Source organism: Linepithema humile, chromosome 8, assembly GCF_040581485.1.
Source record: "Linepithema humile isolate Giens D197 chromosome 8, Lhum_UNIL_v1.0, whole genome shotgun sequence".
NCBI lineage: Eukaryota > Metazoa > Arthropoda > Insecta > Hymenoptera > Formicidae > Linepithema > Linepithema humile.
In genome coordinates, this window is record NC_090135.1 from 12,032,221 (window position 1) to 12,054,528 (window position 22,308).

At 36.7% G+C, this 22,308-nt stretch overlaps 4 protein-coding genes across 8 annotated transcripts; 1 reads left to right on the forward strand and 3 right to left on the reverse strand.

Moving 5' to 3' along the window:
* Nucleotides 1-35: 35 nt before the first annotated feature.
* LOC105672360 (RUN domain-containing protein 1) lies at nt 36-5,161 on the reverse strand. Its single transcript, XM_067360953.1, has 9 exons — nt 4,551-5,161; nt 4,133-4,226; nt 3,855-4,022; nt 3,263-3,443; nt 3,101-3,195; nt 2,066-2,905; nt 1,570-1,667; nt 1,346-1,440; nt 36-1,277 (listed from the first exon to the last, which is right to left on the reverse strand). Exons 1-9 carry the CDS (start codon nt 4,748-4,750, stop codon nt 1,171-1,173), a joined length of 1,878 nt encoding a protein of 625 aa, XP_067217054.1. The 5' UTR covers nt 4,751-5,161; the 3' UTR covers nt 36-1,170.
* Nucleotides 5,162-5,175: 14 nt separating this feature from the next.
* Nucleotides 5,176-12,108, forward strand: muskelin (muskelin 1). Of its 2 annotated transcripts, none has more exons than XM_012367286.2 (12): nt 5,176-5,377; nt 5,545-5,614; nt 5,687-5,829; nt 5,979-6,183; nt 6,245-6,437; nt 6,552-6,787; nt 6,943-7,223; nt 7,449-7,617; nt 7,709-7,915; nt 8,092-8,283; nt 8,575-8,817; nt 8,955-12,108. In XM_012367286.2, exons 1-12 carry the CDS (start codon nt 5,289-5,291, stop codon nt 9,177-9,179), a joined length of 2,253 nt encoding a protein of 750 aa, XP_012222709.1. In that variant the 5' UTR covers nt 5,176-5,288; the 3' UTR covers nt 9,180-12,108. The 2 variants fall into 2 exon arrangements, with proteins under 2 accessions (XP_012222709.1, XP_012222707.1); XM_012367284.2 differs by having other exon boundaries at nt 5,183-5,453.
* Nucleotides 11,276-13,312, reverse strand: LOC105672387 (transmembrane protein 64). Of its 2 annotated transcripts, none has more exons than XM_012367288.2 (3): nt 12,782-13,312; nt 12,204-12,365; nt 11,276-12,105 (listed from the first exon to the last, which is right to left on the reverse strand). In XM_012367288.2, exons 1-3 carry the CDS (start codon nt 13,310-13,312, stop codon nt 11,980-11,982), a joined length of 819 nt encoding a protein of 272 aa, XP_012222711.1. In that variant the 3' UTR covers nt 11,276-11,979. The 2 variants fall into 2 exon arrangements, with proteins under 2 accessions (XP_012222711.1, XP_012222710.1); XM_012367287.2 differs by having other exon boundaries at nt 11,276-12,144.
* A 2,682-nt stretch (nt 13,313-15,994) lies between these two features.
* LOC136996948 (neuroguidin-like) lies at nt 15,995-22,089 on the reverse strand. 3 transcript variants are annotated; one of them, XR_010891657.1, is made up of 5 exons: nt 21,837-22,089; nt 20,275-20,815; nt 19,805-20,155; nt 19,649-19,728; nt 15,995-18,391 (listed from the first exon to the last, which is right to left on the reverse strand). XR_010891657.1 is itself a non-coding variant. In XM_067360963.1 (4 exons), the coding sequence occupies exons 1-4, from the start codon at nt 21,843-21,845 to the stop codon at nt 19,706-19,708; spliced, it is 924 nt and encodes a 307-aa protein (XP_067217064.1). In that variant the 5' UTR covers nt 21,846-22,086; the 3' UTR covers nt 19,276-19,705. The 3 variants fall into 3 exon arrangements, 2 of the variants coding, with proteins under 2 accessions (XP_067217064.1, XP_067217063.1); XM_067360963.1 differs by lacking the exon at nt 15,995-18,391 and having other exon boundaries at nt 19,276-19,728; nt 21,837-22,086; XM_067360962.1 differs by lacking the exons at nt 15,995-18,391; nt 21,837-22,089 and adding an exon at nt 21,254-21,732 and having other exon boundaries at nt 19,276-19,728.
* Nucleotides 22,090-22,308: the final 219 nt, after the last annotated feature.

Here is a 22,308-nt window from a genome sequence, read left to right on the forward strand (position 1 = left end):
CAACCAGGAAATATTGTTGCACAGAGCTACACGCCTTCACATTGCATCGTAAGTATATTTTCTACAATTATACGTTTCAATCTATCTGCGGAACTAATTGAAAATAATTCGTCGTTTATAAAAAGCAGGTTTGGTTTGCGTCTCTTGTGTATATATTACAATATATAATATATGCATATGTATATATATTCTCTTATGCTAGAACTTATATGTGTAGATGTACATAAAACGCCTTACGATATACAAACAGTGTTCGGTGCAACGAGTCTCTGTTGAGTCACGATGATATTACACACATTTTTGGTACACGTCTTCTCGCTAAACGCGTCATAAGTACAGCAATGCTTGTAAAATATGCGATAGGTGAAATAATTCTTTCTCAAAGTGACTAGCTTCGTTTAATTCAGTCCTTGTATTTTTTCAATACTGGAAAGTGTCTCGACAGACGCATTGCAGATTTTAATTAAGATTCTTTCAAGATACTTGCAGAACCATATATATGCGTATATGCATGCGTGTATATATCAGCTGCCTGATAGGCAGAAATCAAAGTTTGTACATTCACAACTGATCTATACGAATACTGAGATAATACTTTAAATCATTGTTACGCCTATTGGTTATCACTATTCAACTCTTTATATGCATTTGGTATTGTGAACACTTAGGGACTAAAGAAAGGACCGTTTCTGTGATATCGACACTTTGAACATATATGAACGATCTCCGCGCTCTTGCGTGCAACACGAGTCACCGGAAACAGAATATTCAAACAGTTCTTTTTTTTCTTAATGAACAGTGCGAAAAATATAATTGAAATAGCTTTAAACGTATTCAACATTCTAATTAATTTAACAGCGATATAATGTTTTTCGTTTAGGAAACAATAATGATTTTTTTAATAATTCTGGAAAAATATCTTTAAAAAAATTATGCTTTTTTCTATTTAAATTAAATTACATTCTATAGCTTCTCACATTTGCAAAGAGAAAGAGAGAGAGAGAGAAAGAGCACTATTCAAGTGTCCTATTTCTAGTGATTTGCATTGTATACCGTTATCATCCATTCCGTACTCGGTATTATAGCTCGTGTTACAGAAAGTACTGAAAGTACGCGTGTGTATGTTCTACATCCCTACATAACAATAACGATAACAATAAAATCGTACAATCAGAACGCGTCCTTTATGTTCTGGAATTGTCGCACAGCCAAGTCGACTGGCAGGTCAAACTTGTAACTGGTCAAACGATCCAACGCGTGAAACGCGTCTTGGAAACCTGAAAATTGTGCCATTGAAACAAAACCGTAATTTTATTTTGCGATTTCGTTCAAATCTGTAACATACCTGTCTTCACGACGTAACTCCACGAGAGGTAATAATTTTCTAGAAGACATTGGCATTGCAAAATCAATTTCAGCCATATCACGAGTTTGTTCGCACTGAAAATACAACATTGTTTGATAAGTTACTTAAATAATACGTAATTAATTTTAATAATCGACAAAAATAATAAATAATTTGATAATTCAGCAATTTTGTTGCGACGTAATTTTGGTGCTGTTACTTACTTCAAAGCCGCGCATACAAATGCCTTGAAATGCGAATCATAACTCCGCTTATACGGGCTGTGAGAGGCGATAATGTTACCTATGGTCGTCAATAAGCTCTAAACAAAAAAAATAATATTAGAAACCTATGGAAGTACAATACATTTCTCAATTTGCAGAATACAAGATGTCCAGTGATTCGCGATATAACCAGTGATTTCCGAATCGTAATTAATAAAAAATTTATTTTTTATAACATTTTTATAACGCAAAATAATTGCAAATTTCATACTAACGTTATTCTTTGTTATTCTTTATTTGATATTTCAGAACCGTTAGAATATATGTCGCGTGTATCAAAATATTAATAAAAATGATCGAATAAGTCCTAAACGATGTTTTAAAGTTTGGAATATTTTCGCGCTTTGTGAAATTTATTCTTGCGAAATCAGAATTGCCGATTCTAGAAGCGATTTCCTGGACATTCCATATCCCTTGGACGAGAGCCTGTGCGCACCTGTTTCGAGGAAGCTATCCTACCGGCCGCGAGATCCAGATTAAAACTCTGTGACAGCTTCTGCGCGGGGCTGGAATTGTAACGGCGTCCGTTCTTGATCTCGTAATATTTCAGTATCAGTTCCCAGGCGTGCATAAAGTTCGCGGGCGTCACTTCGTTGCGCTGCGGAAAGCAGCCGACGAACGGCACGACGCTGGTGCCGGAGCGCATTACGTCCGCGGTCAGGCCGTGCTGCATGAGGTCGCGTATCGATGTGGCGAGATGCTTCCGCACCGCGGACGTAAGTCGGGCATTCGCATGCGACGCCGAATCCGAGTCGGACGTGTAATCGTTCTCGTCTATATCATCTATATCGTCCACTTCCTCCTCCTCGTCGTCGTCGACACGACGTTGCTGCTGCCGTCGCGACGTTTCCGCGATTGTGTCCAGCACGTGCTCGATAGCGATGTCAAGCCTAGTGCGCAAATCGCGCCAATTGTGCACCGGGTTCTTCCTGAGGTTGCTGCCAAAATTGCGACGTACTCGCTCGCTGCTGCAGCCCAGCTGCGATATCAGAAATACGTGCAAGAGCGCGACTACCTTTCGCACGGTGTTCAGCGTTCGAGTTCGGTTGCCCGCACCCTCCTCGACGTGTCTCGCACGCTCATAGCGTCGCTTCGTGCCATAGCTGGCCGACGACGAAGCGCCGGCGCCGTTTGCGTGCACCGGACACGCACAGGTACACGCCAGCGTCTCTGTGCTCACTTCTCCCTGAAGATAATTTATGAAACGTTCGAGGTCGGCGATCTGCGTCTTCAGTTGACAAACCAGCTGTTCCTTCATCTTCAACGGACTGACAATCTGTCGTGTAACAAATGTATTTTAATTATCTTTTGTATGGCTGTTTTAAATACCGCGTTACACAGATTGTTTGTGAGAAACACCAGATATCTTTTTAAGCGAAATTTTAAGTTGTTCCTTATTTTATGAAAAAATTACAGATGTCAAAGGAATATATACATCCGGTTATTCTGTGACAATCTTATTGTGGCTTACTTGACTTATCGCGTAATCGACTTGCCATCTGAGATCGTCCGCTGGCAATTTGCACAGATCGTCAACATTGAAGTTCAACTTTTCCTTTAAATGGCCTATAAATTGCAATTTTTACAATCCGTTCATTTTTAACATTTTCTGGATTAATTTATTAACACTTACTAATTATAATATTTTGCCTCTCCAGAATGACACTCTGCGGCAGATCAGCGTCGCCGGTTTCGTACGCGTACTTTTCTAAATCCTCTAACTGTGATTTTAATTGACTAATTAGTTCTCTCTGCTTTGTCCTTTGCATTGCCATTTTTGATTCAATTTCCGCATCCGTAATTACGCCAGTCATCTACAATCGTGTTACATTTTTTACGATAAAATGTTACAAAATGCTTTTTTATAGAAAAAAAACTTGAATTAAAAATTGCAATAGATATATAATTATTTTTATCAGCGTATTTTTATCAGCATAAAGTAAAAAGGATGGGATATGTATGCTGGTATCGAAATAAACTTGACGAATAAAAAGAAATATATAGAAAAATTTTATTGCATATTCAAACATATAAAGTATAAAAAGAATTTTAAAAAAATATATATATAAATATATAAAAATAGTTTATTAACATATATAACGTATAAAATGAATAAAATTACGCGTAAGCGTAGGCGATAAAAGGCAAAGCGAAAGAAAAATCGCATCATAACATGGATATCACAGAAAATTCATTTGCATTGAGAAGCTGTGAAAGTAACTTACGCTTCGATCACAGGATACAGGCGAGATCGGCGTGACGGATCTGCTCTCCAGTAGTAAACTGTTCGGTACATCGGGTATTCCTCTGAATGCAAATTCCTCTAATTCCTTGAGCAGTGTCTCTTTCTCAGTAGCCGGCGCATCTACAATTTGTCGCAAACGAAATTGAACCTGTAGATATAACAAAGATTTCATTAATCAATATGCAAATTTTTGAAAACAATAAAACCATGATTACAAAGCAAGTTTAATTGTAAATAAATAGCTTTCAAGTTTTATACCTGAGCAAAATGGGTGGTCAATGCTATCAGAGACGAATTCAACATCTCCTGTTCCTCTTCCAGAACTTTGACTCTCTCCATGTCGTACGCAAGACTGATAACATAAGAATTATTGTATATATTGTAATATAACAATTGTCAGCATATTTTAAGAAGACAGCATCTGTCTTCTATTTATTATTTGACAATAAAAAGTATCAGGCATGTATATATTTTGTTTAATAAAAAATAAAACTATTATTTTATTGCGTATGTATAAATGTATAAAATATTGAAATATTATAAATAAAATTAAAGCAAGGAAATTAACGCAAGAAAATAAGTAATTATAATATACAGCAATTATAATATAATATAATTTTTTCTAAGCTTTCATAAATTTATACTTAGAGAAAAAGAAAAATGTTCGAGAACGCACTTGTCCACGTTGGCGTTGACATATTTGTACTCGTCCGCGAATTCATTATCACCGTCGTTGGCGCCGACCGGAGCCCATCGCTCGCCGGATGGTCTGCTTTCACTGCTCTCATCCGAGTTCTCGATCTCGTCGCTCTCGCAGAGCACCCGGTGCCGCTGTCGCTGTTCACTGACGTCCATCGTCTCCTTATCGGCATTCATCGCTGCTTCTCGCCGCCTACCTCCTGGTTGACGTATGGCAACGGGGATATCGATTTAAAATTCGCGTTATTCCCGTACGACACGCGAACGATCAAAATTCACATTTTTGTATCACTCGGCTTACGGACTCTGACAACACGCGGCACGGAATCCTCAGTGCGAATCACGGACGATGCGGATCGAGCTGGCTGGCTCCTTTTTCGCGTGCCTAGATCATTATCAACTGACCAGTGCGCACGTGTACGACCGAGACAGTCCTGACGTCAAACGAGAGTGGTACAAAAATATACAAAAGTAAAGCGCCGTACAGTCAGAGCATTTGACGTTGAAGTTGTCTATTTAAAAAATGTAATGTACCGATTGGCTGTTAATTAGTAAATTTTTTAGAAAAAAAATAAAATTTCTAGGTGACAACCAATCAGGACTTTCAAGCTTAAATTCATGCTTAAATCGAATCAAACTCGATTTCTGAAGCTTGATGAACTTCACAATTATCCGCGCGTATTTCTGGTGTTGAAGGTTATGTCATTTCTATAATATGGCGTCGAGCGAGAGTGGTGATGTTCAAAAAAAGTTGGAGTATCGAATTTACAAATGCTCCAGCTACTCGTCCTGTTACGTACCCGAGTGAGTGCTCACATCGTTTGCAGGCGGTCTTTATTTTATCTCTGAAACATCTGGAAAAATCTCTTATCAGTGAACCGCAAGTTTCTAACCTAAAAATTGAAAATTCCAGAAAAAAAACCGTTTCATCCGAACGTCTACCGTAATTCACGTATATTGATATTTTTCAGAAATATTATCGTCGATATTCCGTCAGATCAGACTTCACGTTGGTCCTCCGATATTGATAATCATCCACAGGTAAGGATTGCCCCTTCGTACATCTATATTTCTTCCTGTTTCGCTATTTACCTTGTCGATTGTGTGTTGCAGTATCTCATTCTCAAGCTTCAAAGTCCTTCCGTTGTTAAATATATTACTTTCGGCAAATATGAAAAGACCCATGTATGTAATATCAAGAAGTTTAAGATATTCGGCGGATTGGAGCCCGAAAACATGATGGAACTTCTCGAAAGGTGTGACAATTACATAATTAAAATATTTTATTATTAATTTTATTATTTTTTTTATTATTAATAGTATTATTTATTTATTGTTAAAAATTTATTAACGCTTTACTTAATTATTTATCTTTTGATATCCAACATAAATTTTAACATTTTAGTGGATTGAGAAACGATTCCATACCAGAGACATTCGATCTTAAGCACGTTTTAGGAAATGAGGGGAATTACTTTCCCATTCGATATATAAAAGTGCTTCCGCTACAATCTTGGGGTCCTAGTTTTAACTTTTCTATTTGGCACATTAGACTGACTGGTATCAACGATCCCAAAATCGTAAAACCCTGTCTCGAGTGGTTTAACACGGTAAGTGCATTGTTAAATAAAACGTTTTAAAGTGAAATTGAACATGTGCATTGTATTGCAGTATCGACAGAAGGAAATAATAAGACTGTGCATGAAGCATTTTCGACAAATGGAACAACCAGAAATTGTTCAAACTTTACAGCGGGTTACTGGTGTTCCGTTGGAGGACACCCGGTTGTCAACATTGTACGATCTGCTTGTCACTCAGGGTGATCATCAGCAAGCTGAATGTTTTATCAGCAACGCGCTCACGAGTAAGTCCATACACTTGTCTCTTTCACGTTTTCAATTTTCCTCTGAGTCCGATTCGTCGACTCGTTATTTTTCACCAGCTGTGACGCTTACACACTGTCAAATACGCTTTTTAGTGGGACTCTTAAGCGATTATATCAATGCGCAAACTTATAGAGCAATCTGGACGAAGTTGTCGTCTAGCGAGCCCAAGCCCGGGATGCGGGGCGGCCATCAGATGGTGCTCGATCCCGCGGCCGAAGTGCTCTATCTGTTCGGTGGTTGGGACGGTAACCAGGATCTCGCTGATCTCTGGTCATACGATATCGAGGCGAGCAAGTGGACGCTCATATGCAAGGACACGGAAGCAGTGGTTAGTGATGTTTGATCAATTCAATGATACGTAATGTGATCTGACACATTTATTTCTTTCTCTCTCTTTTTTTTCTTTTTTTTCATAGAATAATGTACTTGAGGTAATTTATTTAATAAAGTATCCTGTTATCACATTCTGCGTTACATTTTTAGGGAGGACCCAGCGCACGTTCGTGCCATAAAATGTGCCTAGATCCACAGAGACGACAACTCTTTACATTGGGCAGATATTTGGATACGCAATATCGCACGCACGAGAACCTGAAGAGCGACTTTTACGTTTACGATATCGAGTCGAATAAATGGACGCAGATTTCAGAGGATACAGGTAGCATGGGTGGGCCGCCACTCGTATTCGACCATCAAATGTCAATGGACGTAGAGAAACGCACGATTTACGTTTTTGGCGGACGTATGCTGGCTCATCCGGCGAAGTAAGTCACATTTAAGGAATTAAAAAAAAGGATTCGCATTTTTCCTTTAAGCTAGTTTTATTTTTTAGCTATTGTTGAATGTTTTTTGACGAGATATATTTTTCAATCATTTCTGTGCAATTTATATCTTTTAATAATTATCGCTCTTGCTCGACTTTGAAACTTTTTATATACTCTATTTTTTTCTATCCTTCTGTAACATAGATTTTTTTCTAATTCGTACAGTAGTGACGAGCACGGTTTGATTCCTGAGCCACATTTTTCCGGGCTGTACTCCTATCACGTGCCGACCGGTACATGGGTTAAGCTTGCCAGTGATATCGCTGACAAGACGTGCTCGAGAGATATGCCAATCTACAGATCGCGCGCCGGCCATTCCATGCTGTTTCATCCAGTCAGTATTCCTAATTTCATTGTCATTAAAATGAATAATAAGCAAATTCAAACACGAAACAATGTCACTAATGACGATGTCAATTTTTTAGCGATCGAGAAAATTATACATATTCGCCGGTCAAAGAGGTAAGGAGTATCTCAGCGACTTCTTCACTTACGAAGTGGACACGCAACATGTCGAGTACATAAGCTACAACGAGTTCAGCACGGCAAAGGACTCCAATCACGTCCCCGCCGCCGGGTTTACGCAGCGAGCGACCATTGATCCGGAACTCGGCGAGATTTATGTTTTATCGGTTCGTATCTCGTGTAATAATTATTAATGTGCGAAGCAACTAACATCAACATGTAAATTATTACAATTATAATCATAGTTGTATAAATTTTAAACATAGATTACAATCGTAAACGGTTGTAATTATTATGTTTAATAATATGTGAAAGCATAATGTGAAAATAATGATATTTTTAGGGCTTGAGTAAAGACAAGGATAAGAGAGACGACAACGTGCAGAATTCCTTCTGGGTGTACAATATTCAAAACAGCAAGTGGTCTTGTATATATCGCAACGAAAATGTCGGTGAAAAATACTGGAGTAAGATGCAAGATTATGAACCGTGTCCGCGATTCGCACATCAACTTGTTTACGATCATACGAAAAAGGTATGTACAGACGATGTATTTATTTATCTAATATTCAAATTTAGTTTATTTTAATTATTAAATAATTTTTTGAAGACATTTTATGTAAATTATAACTTTTCTGTTAAAAGAATTATTTTTATACTAATTAAACTTTTTTTTTTGCAATTGAAACACAATATTAAATCAAAATGATTATAACTGAAATTGTTCAAGAATATTTTTATCGCTATGTTATAGAATTATTTATTTATTTAAAAATATATTTGACGATAAACACTCATGATTTTGTCATTAATATCTGTTTGACAGGTTCATTTTCTGTTTGGTGGCAATCCAGGCAGGTCTTGTCTTCCAAATCTGAGGCTCGATGACTTTTGGCAGCTGGAGCTGCGCCGCCCCACGGCGGAACAAGTTCTAAAAAGATGCAAGTTAATCATCAGACAACATAAATTCAAGGAGCTCGCCTTGAGCAACAGTATAGAGGCTCTTGAATATCTGCAGACGAGAGTCTTTGAAATTATCGACCACAATGACACGCAGCAAACGAGAGAGGTACCGACATGTGTGCTTTTCTATTTATACATTTACATCATATTATTACATATATTATTATTTAATCATATATAACATGTTAAAATTTCATGTAATTATTATATTTGGTAACTTTATTGTTCAATATCTTCCTGCAGTTTCAATTGCTGACATCAATCTTATTCCGAGACCAGGATGACTTGTCGAAGGATTTTTCTCATCCAGACGCGATTTTGACGGCAGACGCATCGGCGCGACGATGCGTGAACTCGCGTGACGTGCACAATCTGCGTACCGAGCTCTACAACCAGCTTGCGGAATTCTTCCCGGAATCATTGACGCAGCCACGGGCGAATCTGATTGATCTCCTACCGTTATATTGATGCAGGGACGACTTGTGAGACGCGAGACTTGACAACGGAATGTTCTCCGGTGATAAATATTGTGTTTTTTTTTCCTTTGCTCTTGCCATATGTATATTCGACAAAATTTCTTTCCATTTTTACAACTCTAATTATGATCTTAGCTTTCGTACATTGATGTCGCGTTTTACAGCGCGATCAGCTTTTTTATTTGCGGTATATCATACTATAATCGCGGGAGGAAACGCATGCTTCGGATTTTTGACACTGGCATAGCCTTCGCTTGCAATCCGGTTTACTTCACTTTTGTTATATTTTTCGAGTTTTCCTTCTTCACGTCCTTCGAGTTTTCTTCTTTTCCGTCTTCAGAAAACTGTTTGTTCGAAACAGTTTTCTGAGACTAAGCATTCGATATGCTATTTATACTTATCAACTATGTACAGCTCGAGATCAAACCCCCTCGAAACTTTGTGATATCGATAGTTTTTTCAATCGAGTCGACTGGTTAACTGTATACATAAGTAAGCTAGAGGAAAAATGAATTTATATATATATATATTTCTCCTATACGTAACTATGTGTTTAAATGCGGCCATAAAGTTGTTGTTATTACGTTTACTAAAATAATATATTTGTCGAGCGAATAGAGAGAGAAGATAAGGCTAGACGATAGCAGTCTAAGAAAGCTCTCAGCATGATGATTTAACCCGCAAAATGTTTTACCTAACTTTATATACCAATCGATATATACGCTCTCTTACTTTTAACAAAAGAAAAGTACGTAAGAAATTATTGTCTTAACTAAATTTAATTGCTTATGTTCTAAATTCTGACATTTAGTCAGACAAATAATCTCTTAGCTTACAAAGAGACAATAGCATAAAGACGTAACAAATATGATTAAGATACATAAAAATTCCTTTATTTAATTAATTATAATTTTGTATTATAAAATAAACTTAATTTAATCAATTATAAATAATTAAATAAGGAATTTTGTATTATAAAATTATGTAATTAAATAAGGAAGCTTTCTAGGCCATGCTGGCTTTACACCAACCATATTTGCCCCTTCTAATTGATTATTGCTTTCTTGTTCATTTTCCACATTGTAAAAAGCAGCGGAGATATTTCTGGCGGTTGAGTTAGGTAAAACATCCTGTATGCCAATTCTTTGTCTTGTAAAATATCTTTCCTTAGATATACATTAGCTGTGTACTCCATTATCTAATCCGTTTGTAATTTAAAGCCTACGGTGCGTTTTGCATTGCGAGAAACGCGCCGTAGGCTTAAAAATAATTTTATTCACCGGAAATGCCTTCCAATGACAGGATACGGAATTTGAGGATATATCGTTGCAAGTATTAATAATACTCGCAATAAGACGCAATAATTTCTAATGAACTCACTTCCGACCTCTCAGAGATCTTGTTTGCAGCCCCCTCCCCCGTTTGGCTCTCGCCACACATGTATTCGTAGTAGAATCCGCGCACAAATGAATTTCAGAAAGTTTAGGTTCTCGTTAGCATGTAAATATTTACTACAATAGTCACGATTCTTTTTGTATTATAAGTGTTAGCGCGGTGTATCTATTTTATTGTCCGTTGGCCGGAATGTATCTTGTATATAGAACGATCTATGATTAAAAATGATTATAGAGCCTTGCGAGCTTAAAAGGAGAAGAAATATAAGCGATGAGAGGCGAAATTATACGGCCACTGAAATCCACGCGTTATTGTACATATATATAATTACATGATGTATAAGGAACGTCAAAGATTTTTATAATGTGATTCCAGTTATGCTAAGTTAGATAATGGAACTGTAAAAAAGAAGAAAGTGAGCGAAGAGTATATACAAAGAAACGAAAATGTACGAAACTTTTTTTGCTGGAATAAAAACGGTACGATGCCGCCGCTATTTCTCTGACATGCATGCACACATACTAGACGTCTCGAAGCTGTGAAAGAACACGCACGTTAGACACAGGAGACACATCGATCCTTCGAGACGAGGCGAAATGTGTTGATATCCAAAGTTCTAGTCAGATAATAAATGTTTATAAAAGTATGTGAAAGAAGAAAACGAGGAGTCTGAAATTTATTTTACACAACAAATTCTCAGTTGAAGAAATGCCAAATTTATTTTGCTATTCTCTGTTCGAGAGATTATGATACAGATATAATTATTTATATATAATATACAATTTATTATTTATATATAAACGCGGAATACATTGCACGAAGACGGACAAATGTACAGACGTTAACTAACGTTAATTAACAACAACGGATTTCGAACTGAAAGAATGAACAAAGTCAATCGAACGTTGTAAAAGGTGTAAATGTAAAGTCTCAGTCTCTATTATTAACGTTGAATGTATATATGTACGAACAATACATAAATTATAATAGTGTACTCTATTGCGAGGAAAAGCCTTATACACAGTCGGACTCGCAGTTACGCCCATATTTATCAAAATATATATGCGCACTATAACTCCATCAACTTTGTTTGTCACTAAGGTTTACATTAGCTTTGGTAAGACTTGATATGCGTCATCTCCACGATAAGAGATTTCCACGCGAAAGCCTAGATTTTCAGAAGCACCGAGACAAGTTAGCGAAATACATATCTGGAAGTACGCAAGAGGAAACAAGTATCGCATAAAAACGAATAATAATAATAATCATAATAATAATAATAATAATAATAATAATAATAATAATAATAATAATAATAATAATATCAGTGAGAATGTCAGGAAAAAAGGCGACTGCCGCTTATGGTAAAATTATAAGCGACACTTCGCATAAAAAAATTACGTAATTAGATTCGTTAAGATAATCTTGGACTCCGGCAGACCGTCGATGATGTAATGCGGGGAATTCGTCATGGACGCAAGATCGGCCTCGAACAGCGTCAGCTGCAGCTCCTTTCGCGCTTTCTGTACAATATAGACCATCAGCGAAACTCCCACCAATATCTAAAGTAACGATAAGGAAGATTATTACGTTACTTAAGTTTTACAGATGTGCAACGCACCTGAAAACAGAAGACAATGTAACCGGTTGCCGCCGTTGATCTATCCTCCAGTACATCTTGCATCGATCTCAAACTGCTGCCCAGGTAGACGTTGACCAGTTGGGCAGGTAGTAGACCTATCGCGCTGGCTACGTGGTAACGAAAACCGCCTATGTTACTGACCTAATCATACGCATATATGAATATATACGTACACATGTACGTAATGCAGATTGTATATGTATACGGTGTCTCGCAATTCACAGTTTCAATTTTAACGACTTAATTCTGATTAATTTGGAATCAATTTTTCCCTTACAAAATACCGTTTCTTGTAATTTTTTGACACCTCATGTTTTGGTAATTAAGCTTTAAAATAAAAAACAAAAGTAAAATGAGATCAAAGGATTTAGATTTAAGTTGGAATTAAATTTTGATACCAAAATAAAATCTATTGAAAATTTACTCAGGCATATAATTTTGTTCTTGATAAAAAAAGACACTTTGTCATTTTCTACTCTAATCAATCATTAAAACATTAACATTGCTGTGAACTGTGAGACTTTGTATATAGTAAACACAACACAAGTTACACATACTGCAAAGATAGTATTTTGAAGACCAAATGGGATTGGTGTGAGTCGCGCAAACAACACAATCTTGAAGGCCTGTGGTCCACAGATAACACGCAGTATTGCACGCGCAGTGTCGCTCTGCAGAAGTGCTCCGATCGGCAGCCGAGTAGACAACAATCCCAGGGTGACATGAGCGATGGCAATGCCAAGATTAGCAGAAAGCACAACAATTGCCATACCATGTATCACACCAAACAGGTACCCGCTGGCAACAATGAGAAAGAGGTAGCCAATCACAATGGGGAACGACACAACTGTGAACAGGCCGATGAAAATAATGGCAATAATCCAAGCATTCTGATGCTCAATCCAATAGAGCAGTATCCGGATGTAATCGCGACAAACAAAAACAATGGTGCCAAGAAAGGCGAGAGTCGCTATCGTAATCGCGACATAGCACACAGAGTTTGAACTGACGCAACCAAATGGAATTGCTGAACTCTTGGAGGAACGCACTCCAGTCTCAACATCGTCAATATTAATCATCTCGTCCATGTTTTATCTCTAATATCCTCTATGGTGAATCACAAGTGATCATCCATTAACAGAGACTTATCCTGCAAGTCAAATAATATCGATTAATTAAATAGGCATTTTTATGGTTCACAAAGATAATAAAGATAAGTTAAAAATAACTTTACCTTACAACATTGATGGAAGAGATCAATTGTTTTACTTTCAGCCCATAATTATTCAAAATATATGCAAACTTGTTCGGAAATAGTGCAAATCGTAAAGTTTCGGTCATTAAATGTATTATTTGGCAACATATCAACGCAATAAAAAAAGTCTAAGCTATAAAATGTTATGTATGTGAAAAATTATTATATAAACATAATTCAACTATTGTCCCACCTATGCATAAAGTTTTTATTAATCATTCACATTCTTCATTATAATAAATAAAAAATATAAATAACAATTTCAATTATCTGTCAGTGTTGTAAACAGTAAACGACACAGTGCGGAAGCGTGGCAAACAATCATGAACAATGAGACTGTTATAAGAAAAGAATATCTCTGTCCATGGGTGAAGTAAATTTGCAGAAATGCAATTATAAAGTTATTAGAAGTGCATCTCAAAGTTACTATGAAAAAGTTACTAGAAAACAATTCTAAAATTTCTATAGTTGAGCACCGATTTTAAGATGGTGACTGATAGTGCTGCCATCTCCGCGCGTACCATAACCAAAATAAATTACCAACTTTGTCGCACCAAAAAATCGTGGAGTTACGACCTTCTGCTACACACAGCGCGTATGCAAGATTGTTGTTTTATATAGTTTTTGAATAAATTTTATAACAAAATGCCTACGCGTTGCGTTGCTATTGGGTGCATAAACACTGCCGATGTTAACAGAAAATCCGAGGCACAAATAGAACTGGAAAAAGTGACCAAGATAACGTTTCATTCGTAAGTAGAAGGTTATATCAAAATAAGATTCAAAATATATTATAAAATTAAATAAAATATCAACTGTTTTTACTTTTTTTTTTTTTTGTTAATATTACAAAATTGTAGTATTTTCAAAATTATATAGTAATACTCTAAAATTATAATATTTTAATTTTGATAAATTACATATATTTTGAAAAGAGATATTGTTTGATATTTAAACATAAAAAGTTTATTTGTGTATTTTTTTTAATTAGATATTTGCATTGTTTATAGGTTTCCGTCCGATCCTGTTAGAAGAATGCAATGGATAAAAATCATGAACCTTGAAGACAGAGGGATTAACAAAAGAAGTCGTCTTTGTTCTCTTCACTTTAAGGAAGAATTTATGGATCGCACATCTCTAGTATATGTAAGATTGAGAGAGAATGCTGTTCCATATGTTAGTATTTGAATATTTTATATAAAAATTTTAATGTGTATAATATGAAATGTGTACAAATATAAAAATAGAATATCATAAAAACTTATTAAGTTTAAAAGAGAAGTTACATTATAATTTTATTAATTAGATTGTTATTATAGATATTTGACGAGACATTGTGCGATGAAATGGAAGATGAAATAAGTATAAAAAATGAAGTAAAGTGGCCCCTGAAATCTCTCTTTCCAAGTATTTCTTTCCAACAAAGTTCTACGATTATTATTTCTTTATAAATGATTTCTAACTTAAATTTTTCCTTCTTTTACTGATATATATTAGAAATACATAAACTATTCTTTAAGAAAATTAAAACAATTTGTTTTAGCAATGAACTTTTTAAACTTAAAGATGAATGCAGAAGATGGTAAAGAGACTTCTATCATGTGTAAGCTTTACAGATGAATTTCTTACTAACAATAAGAAATAAAAGCTTTAAATTTTCGTAAATGATAATTTATGTTGTAGGTTCAACATGTGACAAAGCGACAAATACATCACCCTCTTCGTCATTGCGAAGATCAACTGAGGATAAAGAAACGAGAATATCGCCCGAAAGAATATGGAACATGAACAACCCGACTGTAGAAGCAATTAGGAAAGCAGCACGTGTTGAAATTGAAATTTTGCGCAAAAAAATGAAAGTTATGCGACAGAAACTCTTGCGAAAAGAGAAGAAAATTGCAATTATGAAAACTACCTTGAATAAATTGAAAATAGAGAATTTAATCAATGATTAGCAAATGATATCTTTTTCTAATAGCATAAAATATTTAATTTACTATCTACTGTTCACTATTTACTATCTTACTTATCTTCTGTTATCTAAAAATAGATATTTTTTAATTAATATGTAATATAATTTATTAATAATTACAAAAAATAATTTTCTTTTATATTAATTTATGATTAATTTTTTTATAATTTTGAATACTTTAACCACATATTAAATTTTGTCCTTTGCTTATTTTTCCATGTTTCATGTCTTGTGTGTGTGTGTGTGTGTGTGTATATATATTGCTTTTACATTTACTGATGCAAACATAATCAGTATTATTAGAAAAGCGTCAGATAAATTTGTGCAAAATCTTTATTTTTCCATTGTTTAAATTCGGATGATTCAAGAGAGTGCAGATGTTTATAATAAAAAAAATTATATTTATATTCTCAAATAAAAATAAAAATAAAATAATAAAATATGGAAAAGAATAAAATAAAAATTTGATTCCTTTTTTAGTATAAAACTTCTGTGCAATCTCCAAGATTAGAACAATGACATTTGAAATAATACAAAATAGAATATTTTATGACATTGAAAACATTTTATTTCAGTCAGTAAGAAGCATTCTACATGATGATAATAATAATCATAGTATAATCCGTGACAATAATAATAATTAATAATAATCATAATAAGCCATCCGTAATAATCACAATTTGTAAATGTACAAGGTAAAACTCGCTCTCTCGCTCGCCCTTTATTTCTCTCTCGCACTCCCTTTCTCGCAAGTCTTTCGCTCACACGTTGAGAATTGTCACATTTGCATATAGTGTGTACATAAAAATTACAGAAAAATTCACCAATATACAAAATCAAACACCATTACTCCTCAAAGACTATGAATGTAGTCAATAAATCATCCCTATCATCATCATCATCTCTGCTGCGAAGATACTTCTTGATACATCTTTCTTTCGCGTTCCTTCTTTTTTTTCTTCAGTTCGGCATTCGGCAGCGTTGTTGGATTTGAAAGGACTACTCTTTTTAAAAATCCACGACGACCGGCGCTCTTACGCGACGCTCTCTTAATATATATATCTATTTAATATATATTTATTTATTTGTACATTTTTTGTAGGTCCTTTTTACCCTGAAAAACACACACGGAAGTCTCACGGATCTTCAAAACGCACAAAAGAAATGAATAAAATAATAAGTTTCAAGTTCTTTGTGGATTTTACAACAAATCATCATTTCTTTATACTTAATGGACTTGGAATGAATGAAAGAATGTGTAAATAGTGGCTGTACTTTTCTAAAGTAAAGTTTTCCTAAATAACAAAACAGAACAAAGGTCCACTTTCTGAGATTCTTCTTCATAAATGTTGTGTCCACTTGTGTCTCTCAGGGTCAATGTAAATAGGCAATAATCCATATTCAAGGCGGCTAAATCCACTGTACGTACATCTATCAACAAAGTTCGGTAGAAATACATCGGTAGAAAGAATATCAGTGGCCGGTCACGCACACGCGTGAAAATCAAAGCTGTTGCAACGAAGCGAACGCGACCGTCGTGGAGTTCTTTTTCTTCTTTATTTCATTTTTTCCCCATTACTGTAAATCCATATTTCTATTGATTTGAGGTAGTGTATTTCAATGTAATCCTATTACCTTGCTGCTATATGTTGCGTGCGGATATGTGTGTAATCGTATGAATACTCCGTCAGCACGTCTATCGCACTGCGACCTGCGAGCCCAAGATGTGTGAGTAACATGAATAAAAAAATTAGCACATATATATATCGGATCGTAGCAAATCTGTATCGATACGTTACAGGCCTTAGAGAACATGTTTCGTCTATTGCAAAGGATCGTCCGTTGTCGACGCGCGTGCGGCAGTAAAATTGAAATTTTACCGAGTTATAAAAATGCTGCACTAATCTTTCTTTTGGGCTCGTTGCTCACGCCGGCGATAGACGCGCTTTCACAAAATTATCGTCTATGCAATGGAGTATGAGGAAGCCGAATGTCGGACAAATTCCACCGAGGTTTCGCCTCGATCTGTTTTTTCTTTCTTTTTTAAGACGTTAGAATGTGTTCGCGAAAAAAAAAATCCGTCCGCAATTCGGCATTTTCACACAACGTCGTTTCTTTTTTTTTTTTTTTTTAAATACCAAATACGACAAGGCTGCTGACATTAGGCTTGCTAGCACTTTGTAGATAATGCCCAGCGATTGTGCTATTTTGTTTAAGTTTTCTCTTTAACTATTTACTTCATTGAATAATCATTATCACATTTTTTCTTTTTTTTTCATCTTTATCTTTAATTAATATCGTCCCCGCGGAGATCGTCGAGGAGGGAGGGAGGCCCTGCGTGTGGCACATCGTCGGCCGGCGCCGTGCCAAGTTGGCTCAATCTATGAACACTTCTGTAAAAAATATAATATCTATGGATGGTTGAGCCCTTGGCCAGCGAACGAATCGTGTCGCGGTCACTTCTTTCATCTCTCTCGCGAAGATTAATAAGTGGGTGATCACTTCCGCACAGGAATGAGCAACTATGTGGCTATACAACGCATATATCTAACATACGTATTCTCTTTATAGAACAATATATGTCGCTTAACTCCTTCACGCTACGTTAAAAAGGAACATTTCGCCTGGGACGCCACGACGCAGCGTGACTCCCGCGTTTAACAACGTTAAAAGAACGCAATCTATTTAGGGAAGAGGGGTTGCTCGCGACAATCGCGATCCCCTCCTCCCAACGCACGGTTTGATTGTATAAGTATATCCTATTTATCAGTTTTGCAGAAGTGACTTTCGCCCCAAGTCTCCGTTCGTTTGTTTCGTTTCGTTCGTTCTTCCCGTTCGTTCCGTCGGTTCATCCATATTCGTACATATGATATGACAGGCTCTCCCTCTCTCGCTCCCGTCCTCCGGGAAAATGAAACAATCAGTCAATCGAAATCAAATCTGAGAACATGACGACAATTTTGAATTTTGACACGCTCGTGTTATCCTTATATTACCATCAATATAAGTTTAACGACTTAAGACCAACGCAAAAACAACAGATGTACAATATGCACGCAGGAGCACATTGTAATTAATAATTTATAATACAATTAGTAATAAAAGAAAAAGAGAAATGAGACTTAACGTAAAAACATGACTCACATCCAAATGTTTATAATAGCCTCAACAGTTTCACCAGGGGAAAAACACAAACGAAACATACATATAATATAGTAAAACTAGTAACTACTTCACTACACTCTAAGACAGCGAGAAAATCCTAAGACATGCGATATCGATGAAATATCGTTTTTTCCTTCTCATTTTTTTTGCTTATTTTTTTCTTTTTCAAAGTTGCACCGAGTGCGTGCGATTCCTAAAGAACGTTTGTGTTTTTTTTTCTTTTTTTTTAAATCTCGAGTTTTCTAAAACTTCTTGCAGAATGTCTTGTGATTTTTACGCTTCCGTTAACAATTAATTTAATATCATCTCTCCCGCTATGCTCGTACTGACTTCCGCCCGCCATTCCTCTTGCGCTTCTTTTCCGTTCCCTATATAGCCGGAGAATATTTCAAAATAAAGCAGAGAAATGTTCTGCTTTCAACTTTTACATGTGTAATTCACAATTTTCAATCTTGGAGCCGTTTCTTTTTTTTCATTTTTTTTCTTTAATCCACTATTCGATCCAATATTACGATACGATATACGCTATTGCGACACATAATTTCCATTAAGCTCGTATGTGTCCATCGTATATGCCTGACATTCGTTTCTCTCTCTCAAACCATTCATACTCGCGTGGAATACCTTTTATTTTATTTCTCTCTCTCTCTCTCTCTCTCTCTCTCTCTCTCTCTCTCTCTCTCTCTCTCTCTCTCTCTCTCTCTCTCCCGATGGATCTTTCTCTCGTCTTATCAACTCCATAGATCAAAATTGATCTCTCTCGGACAACAGTTAAAGATTAAAATCATTATTAACTAGAATTATCAATTACACGACCATTAGTATGTCTTATACAGTAATAAATTACCATCGTGCTATTCTTACTCCACCGTCCCGACACACGTTGTCTTTTTTTCTTTTACTTTTATTACTAGACGTTACGACGTTATTTTTTAGCTTAACTTAGTAACGAGTATTAGTGGCATCTGCTCTTGTTTCGAAGAAGAAATCGAGTAAATTTATTTTTCCTTATGTTTTTCTCTTGTCTTTTACCTTAATCGTTAATGCTGTATGAAACTCCGGGTCTTGCCAAAGCCTCGAAGTCGTCCCTTAATGTCGTTTTTTCTTGAAACCTGCAAAGAAAATCGGAATACTCAACTTTAGTGTCCGTTTGTACATGTTCATAGGCGGTTACGGTAGAATTCTTACTCTTTTTAGCTTTGCCCTTTCTCTGAGCTTTCCTCTTTTTAGCGGACTTGGCGGATGGCTCGCCAAAAGCGGTGATCTCATCGCCGAGCGTGCCGAGGGTCGTCATCTGGCGACGCCTGTGCTTCTCCTCCTTGGTGACGGGCAGGCGCGTCATGTAGTTCTCTTCGTACTCGATCTTCCGCTTGTCCTCGCGCACTAGGATTGCCCGCTTCTCACCTAGGCCCTGGCTATCCTCCACGGGCGCGTCCAGATATTCCTCTTTCAGTTCCCGCAGCACCGTGTTCGACACGGCGCGTCTGCGAGCCCGCTCGCCAGCCTTGCGGATCTTTTCCGCCCTTGTCTCGTCGCCATCTGAAAAAATTACAACATAGTGTGAATAATTAGTGTAAACAAAAATGTTATATGTAAAAATCAGGATATTTCATATGTTTTATGTTTATTTATTGCAGTTATTTATTTCAAATACTGACCGTAAGGTACCGCAGCGAGTTTTGGTGGCACATAAACACCTGATTTCCTGGATTGCTGCGTCGTCGATTTGAAGCCATCTGTCTCCTCCTCCTGCTCACTATCAGTGGAGTCCTCGCTATCGAGTTTGGCAATCAGTGCGTCAGGATTCGCTCGGAAGTTGCTGGGATCGTCGCTGTTGACGGTACCAGTGACGGCAGTCTTCACCAGCTTATCTATCTGGTACTTGAGCTTGTGATCGATCGGTCGAATCTTTTCCAAGACAGTCCTGATCTCGATGAGACGATCGATCGATGGATCGCCCTCGATGCGCTCGCCTGAGCACTTTCTCAGCACCACGTATGTCAAATTGATGAGATACGAGAGCAGCATGTGATACTTCATCTCCAGGAAGCTCAGCCCTTTATCTGTGGAGATCTCACCATTCTTTACACGAACCAGCATGTTGTCCACCAGCTGGTTCACCTGCAGCACATTGGCATTCATCTCACCCAGCAAGCGGAATGCCTGGGGCAGATCCCGCTGCTCCATCTCGTCGATAGCCTACATTCATAAATATTAATCAGAAGTCAAGATAAAAATAACTATGTATTTTTCATAAATTACGAAACAAAAGTTAAATCTCTTGTCGAATGGAAGAAATTGTTATTAGTTGCTCTATAATTTTTAGAAAACTCTGAACTCTGAACTTTTGATAAACTTATATAGACTCTTTATCTAATCTTCATATAAATATGACAAAAGTGCCTTGTACTATGTAAACTACTTGATTAATGTGTTAACATTTTGCTACGAATACTAGCATATAGGCAATAAATATTTCGTTTTATACACTTAGCATTTTTTATATAAAAATATACAATGCTTTCGACATAAATAAAATAATTAAAATGACATTCTTATAATTTTTGCCATTTTTGATAGAAATATAATAATTCATGTAATATTAATGTGATTAATATAAATAATTTCGAGGCTTACAATCATCGTCAGTAATTTTCTTTGCAATTACTGAATATTCTAAAGAAATCAGAGCGCGGCGTGTTGTTTATTTACGTCAAATTCAACCCTTATGTGCATAGGTTAAGCGGGCGCGGAGATATTTTTCGCGGATACGCTCACAGAATTCGCGAGTTTTGTACGGAACGCATCGGGGCCGGGTAAAGGATCGCGGCGCGGATTGCGTATGTCCCGGCGATCGCGGTGTTTCATTCAAAAAACTTGCGTGCCGATGAATTTCACTCGTGAAAACGCACTCGGCGGGCGATTTCAGTGAGATTTTCGGTGTAAGGAAGTCCGCACGAGCTCCGGGATCGGCACACGCCACGGGGTCAGCCCGCCGCACGAGAAAAATGTCCGCCGGGGCGCAAAGGCACCGGGGGAAAAAAGCGCAATAATCTGCTGCCATCTTTCCTATTTACTAATGGATGACAGCGGACGGGGACGGGGGAAAAAAAAACAATCAAAAATTCTCGATCGCAAGCTGGCACTACGAAATCGCGTCGAATTTACGCGGCGCGACCGCGAAACGCGTCGCGAACACGTATGCGGATCGCTCACTCACCTGCACCATGCTTCCGCGCGAAAAATCAACCCGACAGACGCATATCCAAACAACGTAACTTGTAATTAAACGAGTCCCCACGTGGGACGATATTTTCCTTTTCGGGGGGGTGTATTTTTTCGCACGGAAAAGTCTGGTCAGTGCAGTGACTGTCACACGAGTCACTATACTCTTCGCTTTGTCATCATTTGACCACTGAAATGCACCAGGCAACGTCACTTTATTTTTTCGTTTCCGTGAAATGACAATTGATGCATCTGTTGTAGGGAAATATTGCCTTTCGCGTCTTAACGAAGCGAGACTTCCGTTCAAGTAACGAGAGGAAAAAGCGGCGCCATCTTCGAAACAAAGTCGTCAGTCTTAAAATAAATTTGCAATTTCTTATTAATACAACCGTTTTGAATTACAATAAATGCAGAAAAACTTAAAAAATTTTTAATATTTTCAAATGCTTTTTACTAATAAATGGTTT

Bases quoted from the DNA above. Each gene is read 5' to 3' on its own strand.
- LOC105672360 (XM_067360953.1), bottom strand. From the start codon at position 4,750: ATGAATGCCGATAAGGAGACGATGGACGTCAGTGAACAGCGACAGCGG. The intron at 4,023-4,132 runs GTATAAAACTTG...TTATATCTACAG, and splicing joins TGACCACCCATTTTGCTCAG to GTTCAATTTCGTTTGCGACA. The intron at 1,668-2,065 runs GTGCGCACAGGC...TTTTTTGTTTAG, and splicing joins GGATAGCTTCCTCGAAACAG to AGCTTATTGACGACCATAGG.
- muskelin (XM_012367284.2), top strand. From the start codon at position 5,311: ATGTTCAAAAAAAGTTGGAGTATCGAATTTACAAATGCTCCAGCTACT. The intron at 6,788-6,942 runs GTTAGTGATGTT...TTACATTTTTAG, and splicing joins GCAAGGACACGGAAGCAGTG to GGAGGACCCAGCGCACGTTC. The intron at 8,284-8,574 runs GTATGTACAGAC...TCTGTTTGACAG, and splicing joins TTTACGATCATACGAAAAAG to GTTCATTTTCTGTTTGGTGG.
- LOC105672387 (XM_012367287.2), bottom strand. From the start codon at position 13,312: ATGGACGAGATGATTAATATTGACGATGTTGAGACTGGAGTGCGTTCC. The intron at 12,366-12,781 runs GTATGTGTAACT...GCGTATGATTAG, and splicing joins TTCAAAATACTATCTTTGCA to GTCAGTAACATAGGCGGTTT. The intron at 12,145-12,203 runs GTGCGTTGCACA...TCGTTACTTTAG, and splicing joins ACATTGTCTTCTGTTTTCAG to ATATTGGTGGGAGTTTCGCT.
- LOC136996948 (XM_067360963.1), bottom strand. The intron at 20,156-20,274 runs GTCAGTATTTGA...TAATTTTTTCAG, and splicing joins ACTCGCTGCGGTACCTTACG to ATGGCGACGAGACAAGGGCG. The intron at 19,729-19,804 runs GTAAGAATTCTA...TTTTCTTTGCAG, and splicing joins AAAGGGCAAAGCTAAAAAGA to GTTTCAAGAAAAAACGACAT.